The following is a 15,653-nucleotide window of genomic DNA, read 5'->3' on the forward strand; positions in this document are numbered from 1 at the left end:
TACAGAGACTAAAACACAACACAACGGCAATGGAAAGTTCTTTTTTTGTCCATAAATCATGACGGTATGGAGCGTTTAGATTAGTGGAGAAATATGGAAGCCCACGGCGGGGAGGGCGATGAAAAGGCCATGGCGGGATACGAAAATCCAGAGCCTCCCGTCGAGGGGGGCGAGCGAGATAGTAAGATTCTTCTTCTATTCTTGTATTCCCTCTGCTCTAGGTCTAAAGCATAAGGTGATGGTACATGTGCTCCAGGTCTAGGTCTGCTACTCGCAATGTGGTGGTGGTTCTGTAGGACCATATGGTAGTGGTGCTAGGTGTACTCATCGCTGCAGGTACTGTAGATCTTCATTGTAGTGATGGTACATGCTGGTGGTGCTAGGCGTAGTCTAAAGCAGTGTTTCCCAACCTTTTTTGTCACGTGTACCCCCTAAGCCTTTTTGTCATACCATGAGTACCCCCTCACTCATGCTTTATATCCCAATGTGACTATGCTCCATACATTTTTTTCATTTTCCCAAGTACCCCCTGAAGTGTGCTCGTGTACCCCTAGTGGTACACGTACCCCTGGTTGGGAAACACTGCTGTAGATCTTCATTGTAGTGATGGTACATGCTGTAAAGTATAAGATGGTGTTGGTGCTAGCTAGGTCTACTACTCACCGGTGCTAGTACTGTGGGACAATATGGTAGTGGTGCTATGTATAGTACTACTGGTACTGTAGGACAATATGGTGTTGGTGCTAGATGTATTACTGATACTGTGGGGCAATATGGTGTTGGTGCAGGTGTACTACACTGTAAGACAATATGGTGTTGGTGCTAGATGTACTACACTGTAAGACAATATGGTGTACTGCTGATACTGTAGGACAATATGGTAGTGGTCCTAGGTGTACTACTAATACTGTAAGACAATATGGTAGTGGTCCTAGGTGTACTACTGATACTGTGGGGCAATATGGTGTTGGTGCAGGTGTACTACACTGTAAGACAATATGGTGTTGGTGCTAGATGTACTACACTGTAAGACAATATGGTGTTGGTGCTAGATGTATGACTGATACTGTAGTGTACAACAGGTAGTGGTGCTAGCTAGGTCGACTACTCACCGGTGCTGGTACTGTAGGTGCGTACGGTGGTTGCCGTGGGCGGCGGCGAGTCGGAGTCCACCGAAGCGGTGTCGTCGTCCTGGGAACAGCCGGCCTGGATGGCGCGGAGGTAGCTATGGCTACGGGAGCGGAAGCACGTGGGCATGGGCAGGTCGGGGGGCTCCTCCGCCCGCGAGTGGGAGCGAGCGTGGGGATGGGGGTGGGAGTGGGGGTGCCCGTGGCCCTCCCCGAACACCGACTCCGAACAGGACTCGTCGCCGTAGCGGCTCATCTCCATCTCCCGCATCTGCAGAGAGACATTTGCTATGTTTACATGACTTCAACAAAAAGTACAACAAAAATTGGAGTTTAACAGTCAGGTTGGATTAAAATATTATTTTTCTTTTATATAAAACATTAATTCCATGAAACATGTACAATTAATTAATTACCAATTTCACACAATAGTGGCATAAGCTGTGGTCGCTCCATCCTGACAACTGCTTCTAAAAATGTCAAGACTGGAGTCGACCCATTTGATGACATGTCTGGTGTACTGTCTGTCTGGTGTGCTGTGCACAGTAGTGCATGACGGCTGCTGCAGTTCCAGTCCTTGATTTCCTTCTAGATCAATAAAGTATCCCTGTAATGTCTAGGGCACTGAAGCACACGAGAGCATGTGACAGGCAAACAGGGCTAGTCCATCCTCACAGTCTCTGTGAACTCTTCGTCAATTTTTATCGTCCTCAGAATTTTGGGAACGTATGTGGGCATCTTTTTAAATGAAAATTTTATAAAGGTTATTAACACACAAATAAGACACAAACATGACCATCATCACAGACACAATCAGAAGGCAAAATCAGGGATGATTTTAGCAGAAAAAAAGAGAAAGGGCACAGCAAGTTGGACAAAAAGAGTAAAACAGATAAATTGTTGAAGAAATGAAGGCATGCAAGTATGTGGTTGTGTGAGGAGCAGGTTAGTGTGGTGTTTGCCCTTCCAACCGCCCACCTGTGTAGAGCATTTGGCATGTGCCATAAACTAGGCCAAATGGCCGCATGGCAAACATAATGAGGAGAGGCTGCTCAGGGCTGGCCATCTGGCATAGCGGGCATTTCCCGGTGGGCCCCACACCCTTGTAGCCCTCTGAAATTAGGGGCCCACAAGGTTGCGGGGCCCATCGGTGAGTCAGTTCTGCTGGGCTAATTATAGGGTGGGGGACCCCTTTAATCCAAAAGTGTCCATCCCTGGGCCTGCTAATCAGCCTGCTGGCATTATAATGGGTGAGGTGGACCTTGCCCTGCTGATATAACAAGGCAGACGGCACCTAAATGAAAATTAGCAATGCATTTAATGAACGGAAGTAATTATTGGACTGCAAGTACAAAAAAAGACAAACAGCTCCCGGAAAATGTCATGTTGTTCACGTAAGCAGACAAAAAGAAATGCTTAAAAATAATAGATTGTTACTTTTAAAGGTTGCCACCGCCAAAAAGAGTTGTCTATGTGGCATTTATCTAACCATGGGGGGAAAAAAGATAATTGGCACCTTTGAGCCCCCTTACCAATTATGTATTTAATTCACACGTGCAGGGCTGGACTTGGGGAGAAATAGGGCCTGGGCACTTTTGGCTTAAAGGGGCCCCTCAAGCGACGCAGAACTTTTTTTGTTTTTTTAATATTCTGAAAATAGGGGCCCTCAAGGTTGGAAATGCCCGCTATGCCAGATGGCCAGTCCAGCCCTGCACACGTGTCAGCTGAGCACTGCGCTTAAAACTATTACGAGGATGCTGGCAGGTCTTGTGGGATGACCCTGAGATATGTGATAGAGCTGATACTTGCAGTGTGTGTGCCTGAGGAGGCATATGGTGTTGGGTGGGTTTGTTCAGGGTATCAGCTGAGGAGATGGACAGGGCAAACTAGGAGATAACATCCAGGCTTTGCGTTAGACAGAGAGAGAGAGAGAGAGAGAGAGAGAGAGAGAGAGAGAGAGAGAGAGAGAGAGAGAGAGAGAGAGAGAGAGAGAGAGAGAGAGAGAAAGACAGGCAGAAGGGGCGAAGGGGGGGGGGGGGGGCAGAGAGAGCAGGAGAGAGAGGGGGGGGGGCAGGAAGAGAGTGAAAGCCAACTGATTACACAGTCTGACGCCAGATTGCATGGAGGACAGCTCAGATAGTGAGAAGAAAGGGAAGATGGCAGACGATAGAAATTGGGTTAGAAAAAAAGAAAACAAATTGGGTAGGGGCCAGAGAGTGAGTGAACAAGACAGGCAGAGAAATGAGACAGCATTGAAAGGGACAATGGGCAAATCAAAAGCAAGACAGTTAATATTGATTCAAATATTATGTCTGGATGGAATTTGGGATGATTTTCGCATTTCCTACTATATGCAATAAAACCAGAGACAGTAACATTCTTCTTTTATTCTCTCTGGTAAAATCACATACAATTCAAATCAATATTAACTCACTCAAAACAGAATAAATCCAGTTGGGGTTTGTTCTGGTCTTTTTTTTGTCTGGGTGGAATTTGGGAGGATTTTTGCATTTCCTATTACTATATAGTACAACCAGACAGTAACATTCTTCTTGTATTTTCTCTGGTAAAATCACTTAAAAAAAGACCAGAACAACCCCCAACTGGATTGATTCTGTTTTGAGTGAGTTAATATTGATTCAAATTTTATGTTTGGATGAAGTTTGTGATGATTTTTTCATTTCCTTCGCAGTAAAACTACTGTAGAGAGAGTTAGATTCCTCTTGTATTCTCTCTGGTAAAACTGATAAAAAAGATCAGAACAAAATCCAACTGGATAGATTCCGTTGAGTGTGCGGATATGACAAACCATAACCACGAATGTCATTGTGCAATTTTTTGGAGACATGATATACCAGAAATAATGAGTCAGTCAGACGTGCCACGCCAGTGTGTCCGGTAACGATCCACGCGTCTGCCTGTGTCTGTGCCTGTGTCTGTGTCTGTGTGTGTGTCTGTGTCCGTGTCTGTGGCATCGCTGGGTCCCCCCATGCGGGACTCACCACCACCACCACCACCACAGATTATTTGTAAACATATTACATAACTATGTGAGTGCCTGAAGATCTAAAAGTGCTGCGCTGTCTGTGCCGTGCTAATGCACTGTCCGACAGCACGGAGAAGTCCGCTGTCACATTCAATTATGTCACCAGAGAACCAAAGAGAAAAATGACAATGCTGGCCTGGAACTCAGTCCCAACAGCCACAGCCAGAGAACAGACCACACAGCAGCAGACTACACAAAAGATTGTCCCTATTTCACTTTTGAAAACACAGTGTGCAGGGTTTGCACAGGGGTTGATGCCTGTTTCTCTCAGACTGTAGAGAAGTGGCATTTAGGCCTACATGTTCTGTTCCTTTCCAGTTGCATCTTGTTTGAATATCCGACCTCAAGACCTTGCTTTTTTTTACCGGGAACGTCTTGAATCGAGTACTGAGTACTGTAGGTTACTGTATGTAGGCTCTATAATACTGGACAATTGAATTTCCTTTGGGATCAATGCAGTGTCTCTACTACTCTCCACTCTTGAACATAAAGGGAAGCTGGTAATAAAATAATCGTGAACCTTGAACCTTGAACGACCACCATGTTTTTGCAACTGTGGTAAAAAAAATATATATAGAACACAGCAATGAGGGTTCTCAGAGAAATATTTGAAAAAAAGACAAATGTATATGAACACTGTGTTCACATGCACACAAGATAGCCCTTTGGTAGCATTCAGAAATAGCTTGGGTGGAAAATAACTTCATTGATTTTTATCTAGGAAACATTTCTCCTAAATGCATTGTCTATTGTTCTCGTAAGGGATGTATAAAAAGAGCATGGTGTCTTGTTTCCCATTATATTGTGTTATCTACATGTTTAAATTATTAGATGGGTGTACTTCTTGCCCAATACCCCAAAACATGTAACATATTCAAGGGCAAATGTATTGTGTGAAATACACACATATCCAATCAAACAGGTGCCGGATCAAAAATAAATGTAAGGAAAAGAGGAAAAATCTGAACACCTGTAGCTGCTCAATAACTTAAAAACACAGTGTTTTGACCTCACTTCATCATGTGTAGGAATGGATACCTGACGAAGGCCGTGTGAGGTCGAAACCTTGAGTTAATAAACCGGTGAGCAGTAACACCAGAGAGAGTAGAGAGAGAGAGGTTCCATTGGCCCATTGTTTCCGGGTTCTATTATTGCAAGGGGAAGGGGGGGGGAATCCCCCTTTAGGCAGACCTAGGCAGACCTAAGGACTGTTCTATTCAATGCTAGGAGCATTATGACACGCCCCTTTAGGCAGACCGGAACCTGGTCACGTTAGGTGCCCATAGAAACCTATTATGTTGGCATATCTCTATATACTTAAAGAATCTCTGGTAACACTGTGCAGTGATTTTTGTTCTTTTCCTTACATATTCAATGCCAACCTTATATGATGCCCTATCAGTGTTGTGCCTTGGGGCCCTGAGTGCAATTGTTCCCCACTGCAATTGGGCATTAATTTCTCCCATTCACACCTCTTGTGCACACTATTATGTACAATAATAAATGTAATAACTTGCCTGAAAGACTATTGTGGATCGTGTTCAAAATGTGGGAGAGCTCATTTTTGCAGAAAGTAGCCTACTGTATTGGCTTATTGACAGCGGGATGTGAAATTTAACTGGCACGATGCTGATTCTTTTCCAAGGCTATGCCAGCAAGACCCAGAGTCGCAGTCACAGAGCACAGTGGCACGTCTCATTACACTCAATTACAGAAGCAATAACAACAAATTGGTACGCATTAGCTTTCATGAAAAGGGTGGTGACACTGCTTGAATATTGATAATATTGTATTACACCCAGTGGCCATGTGCATGTCTAAGCAATCTTGTACTTTTTATTGCTTTCTATTTTTTTCGGATATGACAAAGGGCTCCTACTAGGAGGTGTCATTCATATCCATTGCCCTGCTTTCCCGGGTATTCACATATTTCTGGAATTAACAGGAGTTGGAACCACCAACCGGTGGCCCCTGTGGGCTCCAACTTGGAGGTGTCACAATAGTGCTTGAATTTTACTGGAAAGTGCCGTGTGATCGGTAGCACATCATTTTCATCTTCCCCAATGTATGCTGGAATGCCAAGTGCATTCATTTGCATTACTTATATGCACATTCATGCACATTTATTCAATTCATTATACCATATGAGTCCATATTTCAATTCAAGGATAGATTTATCACAATACATTGTATGTGCATCTCCTATTGCTATACCGGTACCAATACATGCATGTTGAGACGAACTCCTTGTTTACCGAACAGATGTGTGCTGGTTCTGATTGTGACCCTTTTCATGTGACATGAGACACCTTCAGACAACACTAACTTACACCAAGTAAACCGGTAGGGCCTTAACATTTTCCTACTTCACTTCAAAAATGGAACTTGTCTGACATCATGTGAAAAAGGCTAATTGTGAGAAGTGGGCAGAGTATGTTCTGATTCTGTGGCTCTGACCTGGCTGAGGCACCAGTGAACATACATCTATGCCTGTGAATACTACATCTGATTCTAATTACTTCCGCCAAGGTTGCGTTGGTTTGTCTGTCTGCTTGTCTGCTTGTTTGTCTGTCTGTTTGTCTGTTTGTTTGTTTGTTTGTCAGCAGGATAACTTAAAAACTTTTGAACGGATTTAGATAGGCCTAAAACTTGGTGGAGTTGGAACCAGGACTTTTTAAAAGATTCTTCACCATTGCTAGCGTACAAATCTTAACGCCCCAAGTGACCGCAAATTGAACTGCGGGACAGGGCGAATGTGGACATTCCAGTTTCTCTACACTCTACTCTACTCTACTCTACTCTACACTACACAAAGAAGGCAGAAAGACTTAGAACAAAAATCGTGTGTAACATAGTTAAATGTTCTAACAAACAGCTTCCTTGGCGGAGGTCTGCACTTTCAGAGTACATTCTAGTTCTTATTGTGAAGTGAGTCCTGTTTCTGTTAGTGATATGTGGGCTGAGGTCTGATCATGATTGTGATTGTGTTGTATCACGGTGCACACACACCGTCAGCGCGGACGTCCACTTAACGTCCACTGAACATGTCCGGTATCCGTCCGAAACGGTTAGAATACATGTAAATAGATCATGCCTTGCACACAGGAGCGTGGCGTAAGCGCGGCGCATGTCCGTCCCGACCGGACATGTCCGCGTTGCTCCTTGAAAATAGAACTCGAGTCTATTTTCCTGCGCGGATGTCCGCGTTCAATGTGCGGGCTCCATTGAAAATGAATGGCTACCCGCGGATAGAATGTGGACGCTAACTGTGCAGTGTGCAAGGCAGCCCGCGAACCTCTCAGACTCGCGATGCTCTCGGACGTTAAGCGAACGCGAATATCTCTGTGTGTTTCCACCATCAGAGCTGTGCTCTGCCTCTGCTGCTCTGACCTGGCTTAGGCAGCTGTTGCGTCCCAGCGTGTTGCAGCCCTGGCTGAAGTCATCGTCGTCCCAGCGGGGGAAAGGAGACGAGCCCCCAATGCAGTCCAGGTTATCCAGACTGCGGTTCCCAGAGAGCTCTCTAAGAGAAGGAAGACAACTGAAAGAGGGGGACAGAAAGAGGGAATCACAGAGAGATAGAACGTGAGAGAGAGAGAGAGAGAGAGAGAGAGAGAGAGAGAGAGAGAGAGAGACAGACAGACACAGAGACAGAGACAGAGAGAGAGAGAGAGACAGAGACAGAGACAGAGAGAGAGAGAGACAGAGAGAGAGACAGAGAGAGAAAGAGAAGGGGCCAAATGCCAAAAACAGAGAGGGGAGAGAGAGAGGGAGAGAAAGAGAAAGAGATAAAAAAACAAAGTTAGACCAGATCTGTACATAACCTGTGTGCTGCGCAGTTGTGGACTACCAAGAGAGCATGCAACGCCAACGACCACAGTGATAAGCCACTGGATGTGAGAAGAAGCTGCGTCCCAAGCGGTGAGATAGGGAGTGCGGAGGAGTGAGGACACTGAAGGCCACAGGATGGGGATGAGGAGAGCCAGGTAGGCCCAGTGGTATGTGCTGCAGTCTGGGAACAACACATGAGTACTACTCCCCTTACCTGAGGAGAAGGAAGACTGATCATCTTAATTAATCAAGTGAGGAATGAAGCAGAAGCTTGAGTAAAGCGTGTTTCCATCCATTCATCCATCCATCCATCCATCCATCCATCCATCCATCCATCCATCCATCCATCCATCCATTCACTCATCCACATGTCCATCTACCCATCATCCATCAATTCATCTACACAGTTTGCGGTGGGTGTCTTTGCGGTGGTCTTAATCAACACAACCCTTTGGTGTGGTCTTAACACTGAAGTTAAGGCAATGGTGCATATACTCATCCATTCCTCATTCATTCCTCCACCCACTCATCCATCCATTCATCTCTCCACCCATGTGTCAATCATCCATCCATCCATCCATCCATCCATCCATCCATCCATCCATCCATCCATCCATCCATCCATCCATCCATCCATCCATCCATCTTAAGATGGGTAGTGAGTGGCAGTGTGCTGGGCTCCAAATACTTCCTGCCCTAAACAACTGATTTGCCTTTTTCTCTCGCATCTTAAACAACTGAGACCACGTCAATTCACTGAAGCGCGGCTAAATCAGTTGTTGAGGGAATTAAGCAGTGGGTTACTGGTCCCCTTGGCGATCTCGGAGGCGCTGTGAAGTGATGGCGTTTGCAGTGTTATGCGCGACAGTGGGCACAGCTGGAGTGTGGAGACGGCTGTCTGGCTGTCTGGCTGATGCTAGGCAACAGTTAGCATTGATGTTTGAATGCACATCTCTGTGGAACATCTCCTGCTTACATTATCATGACAGTGACTATGACAACTGTGTGGAATTTTTAATGGCAGTTGAGAAGGAAGATTGGGCAGCACATCCCAGGTTAAGGTGCATGACAAATGCTGATTGAAGTTCTAGAGTGAGGAGCCGGCACACTCAGAATCTTGTTTTGTGTTTCATTCTATGGCAGAGGACTTCAGGAAGACTTCAGTGGTCAAATGGTCCAATGATTCTGCCATGTGATAAAAGGGGAACTCCTCACTCTAAAAATTGACATTTTAATGTAAGCCAGTTGTTTATCTTTTTCTTGCTTTCCTTTCTTCTTTCCTTCTTCCATTACATAACCATTATAAGTCTGATCAGAGAGTGACTTGGCTGAGAGCGTTTTGTCTAATTGGTGCAAGCCTACTGGCCAGTTGGCACGTAAGCCAGGGTGTTGTCCTTCAGAGCAAGCCAATGGGAGACATGATGCAATCTAACAACTAAGATGGGCTGATGGTCAACCGGAGAGAGGGAGATAGTAAGAGAGAAGAGAAGAGATGTTGAGAGAATAGTCTTTATCTCTTTATGTTAGGTTGTTGTGATTGTTGCAGAGAGTGTGTGAGAGAGAGAGAATGAGTGAGTGAGTGAGTGAGTGAGTGAAAGAGAGAATGTTTCAGAGCGAGTGAGAAATAGAAGCAAAACATGACTCGGAGTTAGAGAAAAGACATACAGAATAAGAAAAGCAGAAGAGAAGAGAGAGGAAGAGTCTCAGTCTCCATCTCTGTGTCTCAGGTGGCCTGCTGATGACTGCTAGCTAGCTAGTTATAGCTATAGCTACAGCTACAGTAACCCCCAGTGCCCGGGCCGCACTGACCTGCCCAGCTGGTGCAGAGAGCTGACACTCTGCAGAGGGGACCACAGCGCCTCCAGGTCCCCCTGCAACATGGAGAAGTCCAGCAGCCGGCTGGAGGGGGCGAGGGGAGGGATGAGGAGAGGGGAATGGAGGACACAGTTAAGCTACGTTCACACACATCGCTACTACGTAGTTACTCGCTCAGCGAGTGAAGTCAATAAAACGTCTCTGTGTTGCAGCGAAGCGAGGAGGCGAGGAGAGTACAAGTGATGCAATGTAGGAGGATTCCGAGATAAAAATATTTCAACTTTGAATGAGGCGAGTAAGCGAATAACCAATTGGAATGCAGAGTTCGGATAACTGACAGCCCTTCTCGCTTTTGCATTGGCAGTGAAACCTGCTGGAACGTTTAGCAACCGTTCCATGAGCGAGTGGCATGTAGGCAGGTGAGCGAGAAGCGAGTACCCCTAACTAGTAGCGACAAGTGTGAACGAGGCTTTAGGAACTGAACCAGAGCTGGATTGGCTTGGCTAAGCTTACAATGCGGGTTGTGAACTGGGTACACCTCAGTGGTTATTACACTGAAATGCTGCCGTGCTTGTCTGACCATTATACAGTATGTCTTTGATATTGGGGATGCACCAAAAAAAAATCCTATCAACTTTGCTGGCATGGCACTGCTAAATCACTGTCCTGAATCACTGCTAAGAATAGCTGGCCCCTACTACCTGCTGTATCCACCTTTCCACTTTTTATTACCACGCCCATTTCATATCCTTTCATTGCGCGCCAACAGAATTTCCGGTCTGAGTTCAGGCAAGTTCAGGTTAATGGTCGGTCACCATTGAAGTTTATGGACTCCACTGCACAACCGGAAAATTGGTGTGAGCATTGGATACAAGGATACAATCACGTTGATTCATCATATTCATAGAGACACTTTCATGTAATATATAATGAAATGCAAAAGAGTGCAGAAGAAAGGTGTGTGTGTGTGTGTGTGTGTGTGTGTGTGTGTGTGTGTGTGTGTGTGTGTGTGTGTGTGTGTGTGTGTGTGTGTGTGTGTGTGTGTGCGCGTGCCCGCGCGCGCAATAATAACATAACTGGTAGGTAGGCCTATAACATAATATAGATAAACGGGATAATAATCCGGTGGATTGGACTCCAACACCACAACACACAGCAGTACGCTGTGGGACTCTATGGAGCTCTGCACCCTCTGAATCATTGGGGTGCATGCGTTTATCAAGTGTGGTTGCAATGTCCTACTAAGTTGCTAACTGGTTAGCAACAGCATTTTCGAGAAACACACCCCAGGTCTACATGTATCCCTCTGAAGCAACATCCTTGTTTAATGTATTTTTTCTTGAGGCTAGAGGGGCCCCTGTGAACCATAAACAGTGCTCAGACTGAAGAATTGCATGGTTTAGCGAACCATGATGTTAAATGGATGAGGGTTTGGTTATGTGAGTGACAATGTCAACACGCCGTGGGTGCGTGCCGGCAGTTAGGTGGAGGAAGGGACTATATATCACTGGCCTAAAGGGCAAATGATAAGGTTTGGTTTGGAAGAAAATCGCTGAAGGCAAATAGTTGTGGTGGATGTGGGCTATGTTAAAAGACTGATTTAGATGACATGAAGGAAGTGAAAATAGTTGTTTACACAAATGTGGTAGTGTATGATTGGGGTGGCAATGGTCGTTACAGATTAGTTATGGTTTTGTAGGGTGACAGGGGGAATGGTGATTAAATTGTATGGCGTTTAGGGAGGAGAATGTGAAATGACAGTGGACCACAGTGGAATGGAAAGAAGGCTCTCTCAGTAAAACTAGATAGCGTCGCATGATTCTACTTTACAGACACCCACAATTACCATTTGAAAATAGTCACCATTAGGAATGTACAGTAGTAAATGATATATTTTTGTACTTAAATTGTCAACTCTAGAGGGCACTGTGGCGTAGCGCACTAAGCGCTGCATATGGGTTTGCATGCCCATGGAGACCCAAGGTTCGCGTTCGACCTGGGTCATGTCCCAACCCTAGCCCATCTACTTCCCACTCTCTTCCTGTCATACTCTGGACTGTCCATAAATAAAAAGACACATAAAGAAAAAAGGAAAATGGTCTACTCTGAGGAACATTTTCACACACTCATGAGCCCACACACATAACAGTGTTGAGCGGGAGTCTAGTCAATTAATGTAGGTCAAGTTACAGCTGAGCTGTGAGAGAGTGTGCAGGGCAGGCACAGTAGGAGCCGCCACCTCTATTATGTCATGATGCTGCCATCTTGTGTCTCCCTATTGAACTCTACAGAACAGGGTGGGGTGTATATGCAATATGAGGCATGAAGTATCCTACACAGTAAAAAAAAACCCAGTGTTGATTACACAGTAACTCAGAGTTCAGAGTTGTTGGTAAGAGTCTGTTTCAGATAACATGTGCCCCCACTCAAAAATAGTGCTTACTATTGGGTTAATTCTTCACATGTGTAAATATTAACACTGGGATGTGAGCTTGTAATGTGGAATTGGACACTGGTCACCTGCAGAAACTTACACTGACGTTTGACGCACTGAATAATTTGAATCTCCACTGTGGTGTAAATACTATCTGGATTTATACACGTTCTCTGTGGAATATTGAACCCCCCCAGTCCCCCCTTTTTTACTGTGTAGAGAATCACTATGGAATCACAAGGGAATCACTATTACAATGAAAAAAACATACCGTATAACGCTAACTTCATTTACCAAAATGCAGGCAAAAATGCATAGCTGCTGAGCCACCACAACATGTTCCATTCATTCCATTCCATCCAAGATGACTTGCATTGTTCACAGGGTATTGGTTACAGTCCCTGGAGCAGTGAGGTGTTACGTGGGCACTTCAGCCATGGATAAAGGTGTTTAGTAAGGGTATTCAAACCTGCAACCCTCTGATCCAAAGCCATTGAGCCATGTGTCAAAAAGCATAAGCTTACTGCCCAGTTAAATATACTGTTTCTATCAGAGCTGTATAGTCAAGTCCCCCTTTTTAGAGGCCAAAGAGGTTTGAGTCAGAGTTGAGAAAGAGTAAAAAAACATAGAGTCCAAGCCCAGTCCGAGGCACATGTTTATCAGTGTTGAACAATTAAAAGGATGAATGTCAATAACGTGAATGTTTGAAGGTAACCTACTGAATATGCCATGCTTGTGAGGACAAAATTAAAACGGACTTGGGGGAGTCTACAAGCCTAATTTGGCAAGACAACTGTCCGAAGTTCAGCTAATAGTGAGTACAAGACAAGTCCAAGTCCATAGAAAAACGGACTTGAGTCTGGAGTACTACAGCCCTGGTTTCTACAGTGTATACTACAGTATCTCATTATCGTATCTCATTATCTAATAATTAAAATTGTTCTTTAGCATAAATAAATCTATTTAACATTAGTAATATGAATAACGAACTTACAGTACATTTACACCCTACTCTGCATCTTTATTTTGTACTGTGATAACACTTCTCTCATCGCTATAATTGTGGTTATGTTTTTTTCCCCATGGTATAGCCTACTTCCTTGAATAGCACGAGGCAGGATGTTAAATCACAAGGCAACAGGGGTGGTATTTCCAGTTTAAACTGAATTTGACAAACTATGCACTGTGGATACTGTACTGTCTGTTGCTTCCATGACAGATTATAACACCTTAACAGGACTGGACTGTGTGGCATACAGGGCATTTTCCCTGTGGGTCGGCCATCCTCTGGGGCCGATACTGCTGTGTTTTGTCTTTGTTTATCTCTCAGAGAAGAATAATAATAATAATAATAAAACTTTCGTTTTATATAGCGCCTTTCAAAACACCCAAGGACGCTTCACAGAGTGTTGTGTTGGGAAGTGTGAGTGTGTGCGCGCGTCAGTGTGTGAGCGTGTGTGTGAATGCATGTAAGTGAAAGTGCTTGTTGTGGAACTAGCAGCCATAAGCCTCCAGGAAGAGATGTGTCTTAAGGTGTTGCTTAAACATGGCCAGTGAAGGGGCATTCTGGATGTGGTCGGGCAGATTGTTCCAAAGAATGGGAGCAACAACATGGAAGGCTCTGTCACTGGTGGCCTTGAGCCTGGTACGAGGGACGATCAGCTGGCCCTTGGAAGAGAACAACCCAACATTTCGATGGCGCGGCCAATTGGTCCATGTATAGCCTCTAAGTGCAGATGGGGTAGCCGGCGGGACTAATCACTATTTGCTGAAAATAATCAACTACATCATAACAACATTGCTATGACAGTACAGAGCCTTAAGTAACAGATTAAGACATAGCCATTGCAATTTTGGTGACAGAAAGATTATAACACAGGCTCTGCACTAAGAGGTTAATAGACAATGGACTGAGCCACTAACAATATCTTAGAAAAACAGTAGTGCTGTGCATGGGCATGGTCTTTGCCAAAAATCTCTGGGCCGTTTTTCTGTCCCAGTCCTTGTCCAGCACCTTAACATTCTCATTATAGCCATCTGCTGATGCCCAAAGACTGCTGAAGGGCAGATGGCAAGTGAGAGGCATAAAAATGACTTGAATAGACTTTTTTTTTCGTGCAAACAAGGAGCAAAAGCTTATATATTGATGACATCTTGACCCTCTCATCCCTAATGCGCTCCTTCTGGATAATCCTGTTTATTATGGATGATGACAGCTATTGCTTCGATAGGCATCTGAAGCCTCTCCTCTCCTCTCCTCTCCTCTCCTCTCCTCTCCTCTTCTCTTCTCTTCTCTTTTCTTCTCTTCTCTTCTCTTCTCTTCTCCTATGCTCTCCTCAACACTACTCTCCTCTACTCTCCCCTCCTCCTCTCCCCTCTCCTCTCCTCTCCTCTCTCTCTCTTCTCTTCTCTTCTCTTCTCTTCTCTTCTCTTCTCTTCTCCTCTCCTCTCCTCTCCTCTCCTCTCACTTGCTTGGTTCACACATCCCCTATTGCAGATTGTGTACTTGGCTCTGTATCATGGCTCCTGTTGTGTTTCATGTGTGTAATGTAATTATATCTGTGTGTGCATGCATGTGTAGTGTGTGTCTGTGTAATTACACCTTTATGTGTACGTGTGTCTCCGTGTTCTGTGTGTGTGTGTCTCCATGTGCATATGTACCGTATGTGTGTCTGTGTCTGTGTGTGCGTGTGTGTATGTGTGCATGTGTGCGTGCATACGAGTGTGTGTGTGCGTGCATGCGTGTGTGTTTCTGTGCGTGCGTGCATGCGAGTGTGTGTGTGTGTATAGTGTACTGTGTACTGTGTGTGTGTGTGTGTGTGTGTGTGTGTGTGTGTGTGTGTGTGTGTGTGTGTGTGTGTGTGTGTGTGTGTGTGTGTGTGTGTGTGTGTGTGTGTGTGTGTGTATTTATACGATTTGTCAGGTGGTGGTCGCCACATGCTTATGGCAGGCTGGGGGTGTGACGGGTGATGGGGAGGAGGGTGTTAGGGTGTTCAGCCACATTTATACCTCACTAACCATGACGACACTCAACGCTCCCTCAACCGATCTATAATACTGGAGTTGTCAAAAGTAAAAGCTAGCACTAGCACATAATATTACATTGCTGTTACACCAGTTATTCCACTGTACCTAATGGGCTAGATAGACTGTTGCTAGATTAGACTACGTTACACTACATTACGTGTGGAATGTGGTTGCTCTACTAGGCTACAAGGATTATATCATCAAGGCATTATTATTACACACTTTTGATCGCCAAGCATTTCTAGGTGATCATGTCAACAAAGACCACACTACATTGTTAAAGGGGCACTGTGTGAGATTTTTTTGTTGTTTATTTCCTGAATTCATGCTGCCCATTCACTAATGTTACCTTTTTCATGAATACTTACTACCACCA

General features: G+C 44.8%; 1 protein-coding gene across 1 annotated transcript in view; it reads right to left on the reverse strand.

The window, feature by feature from the left end:
• dlgap4b (discs, large (Drosophila) homolog-associated protein 4b) overlaps positions 1–15,653 on the reverse strand; it is an 88,037-nt gene that overhangs the window by 62,649 nt on the left and 9,735 nt on the right. The window contains exons 5-8 of the mRNA XM_063215133.1: positions 9,807–9,900; positions 8,995–9,002; positions 7,564–7,711; positions 1,113–1,398 (exon numbers count right to left, since the gene is read on the reverse strand). Of these exons, the coding sequence (XP_063071203.1) occupies positions 1,113–1,398; positions 7,564–7,711; positions 8,995–9,002; positions 9,807–9,900 (536 nt within the window). The remainder of the gene's footprint in view (positions 1–1,112; positions 1,399–7,563; positions 7,712–8,994; positions 9,003–9,806; positions 9,901–15,653) is intronic.

The sequence above is a fragment of the Engraulis encrasicolus genome, chromosome 14 (genome assembly GCF_034702125.1).
Source record: "Engraulis encrasicolus isolate BLACKSEA-1 chromosome 14, IST_EnEncr_1.0, whole genome shotgun sequence".
Taxonomy (NCBI): domain Eukaryota; kingdom Metazoa; phylum Chordata; class Actinopteri; order Clupeiformes; family Engraulidae; genus Engraulis; species Engraulis encrasicolus.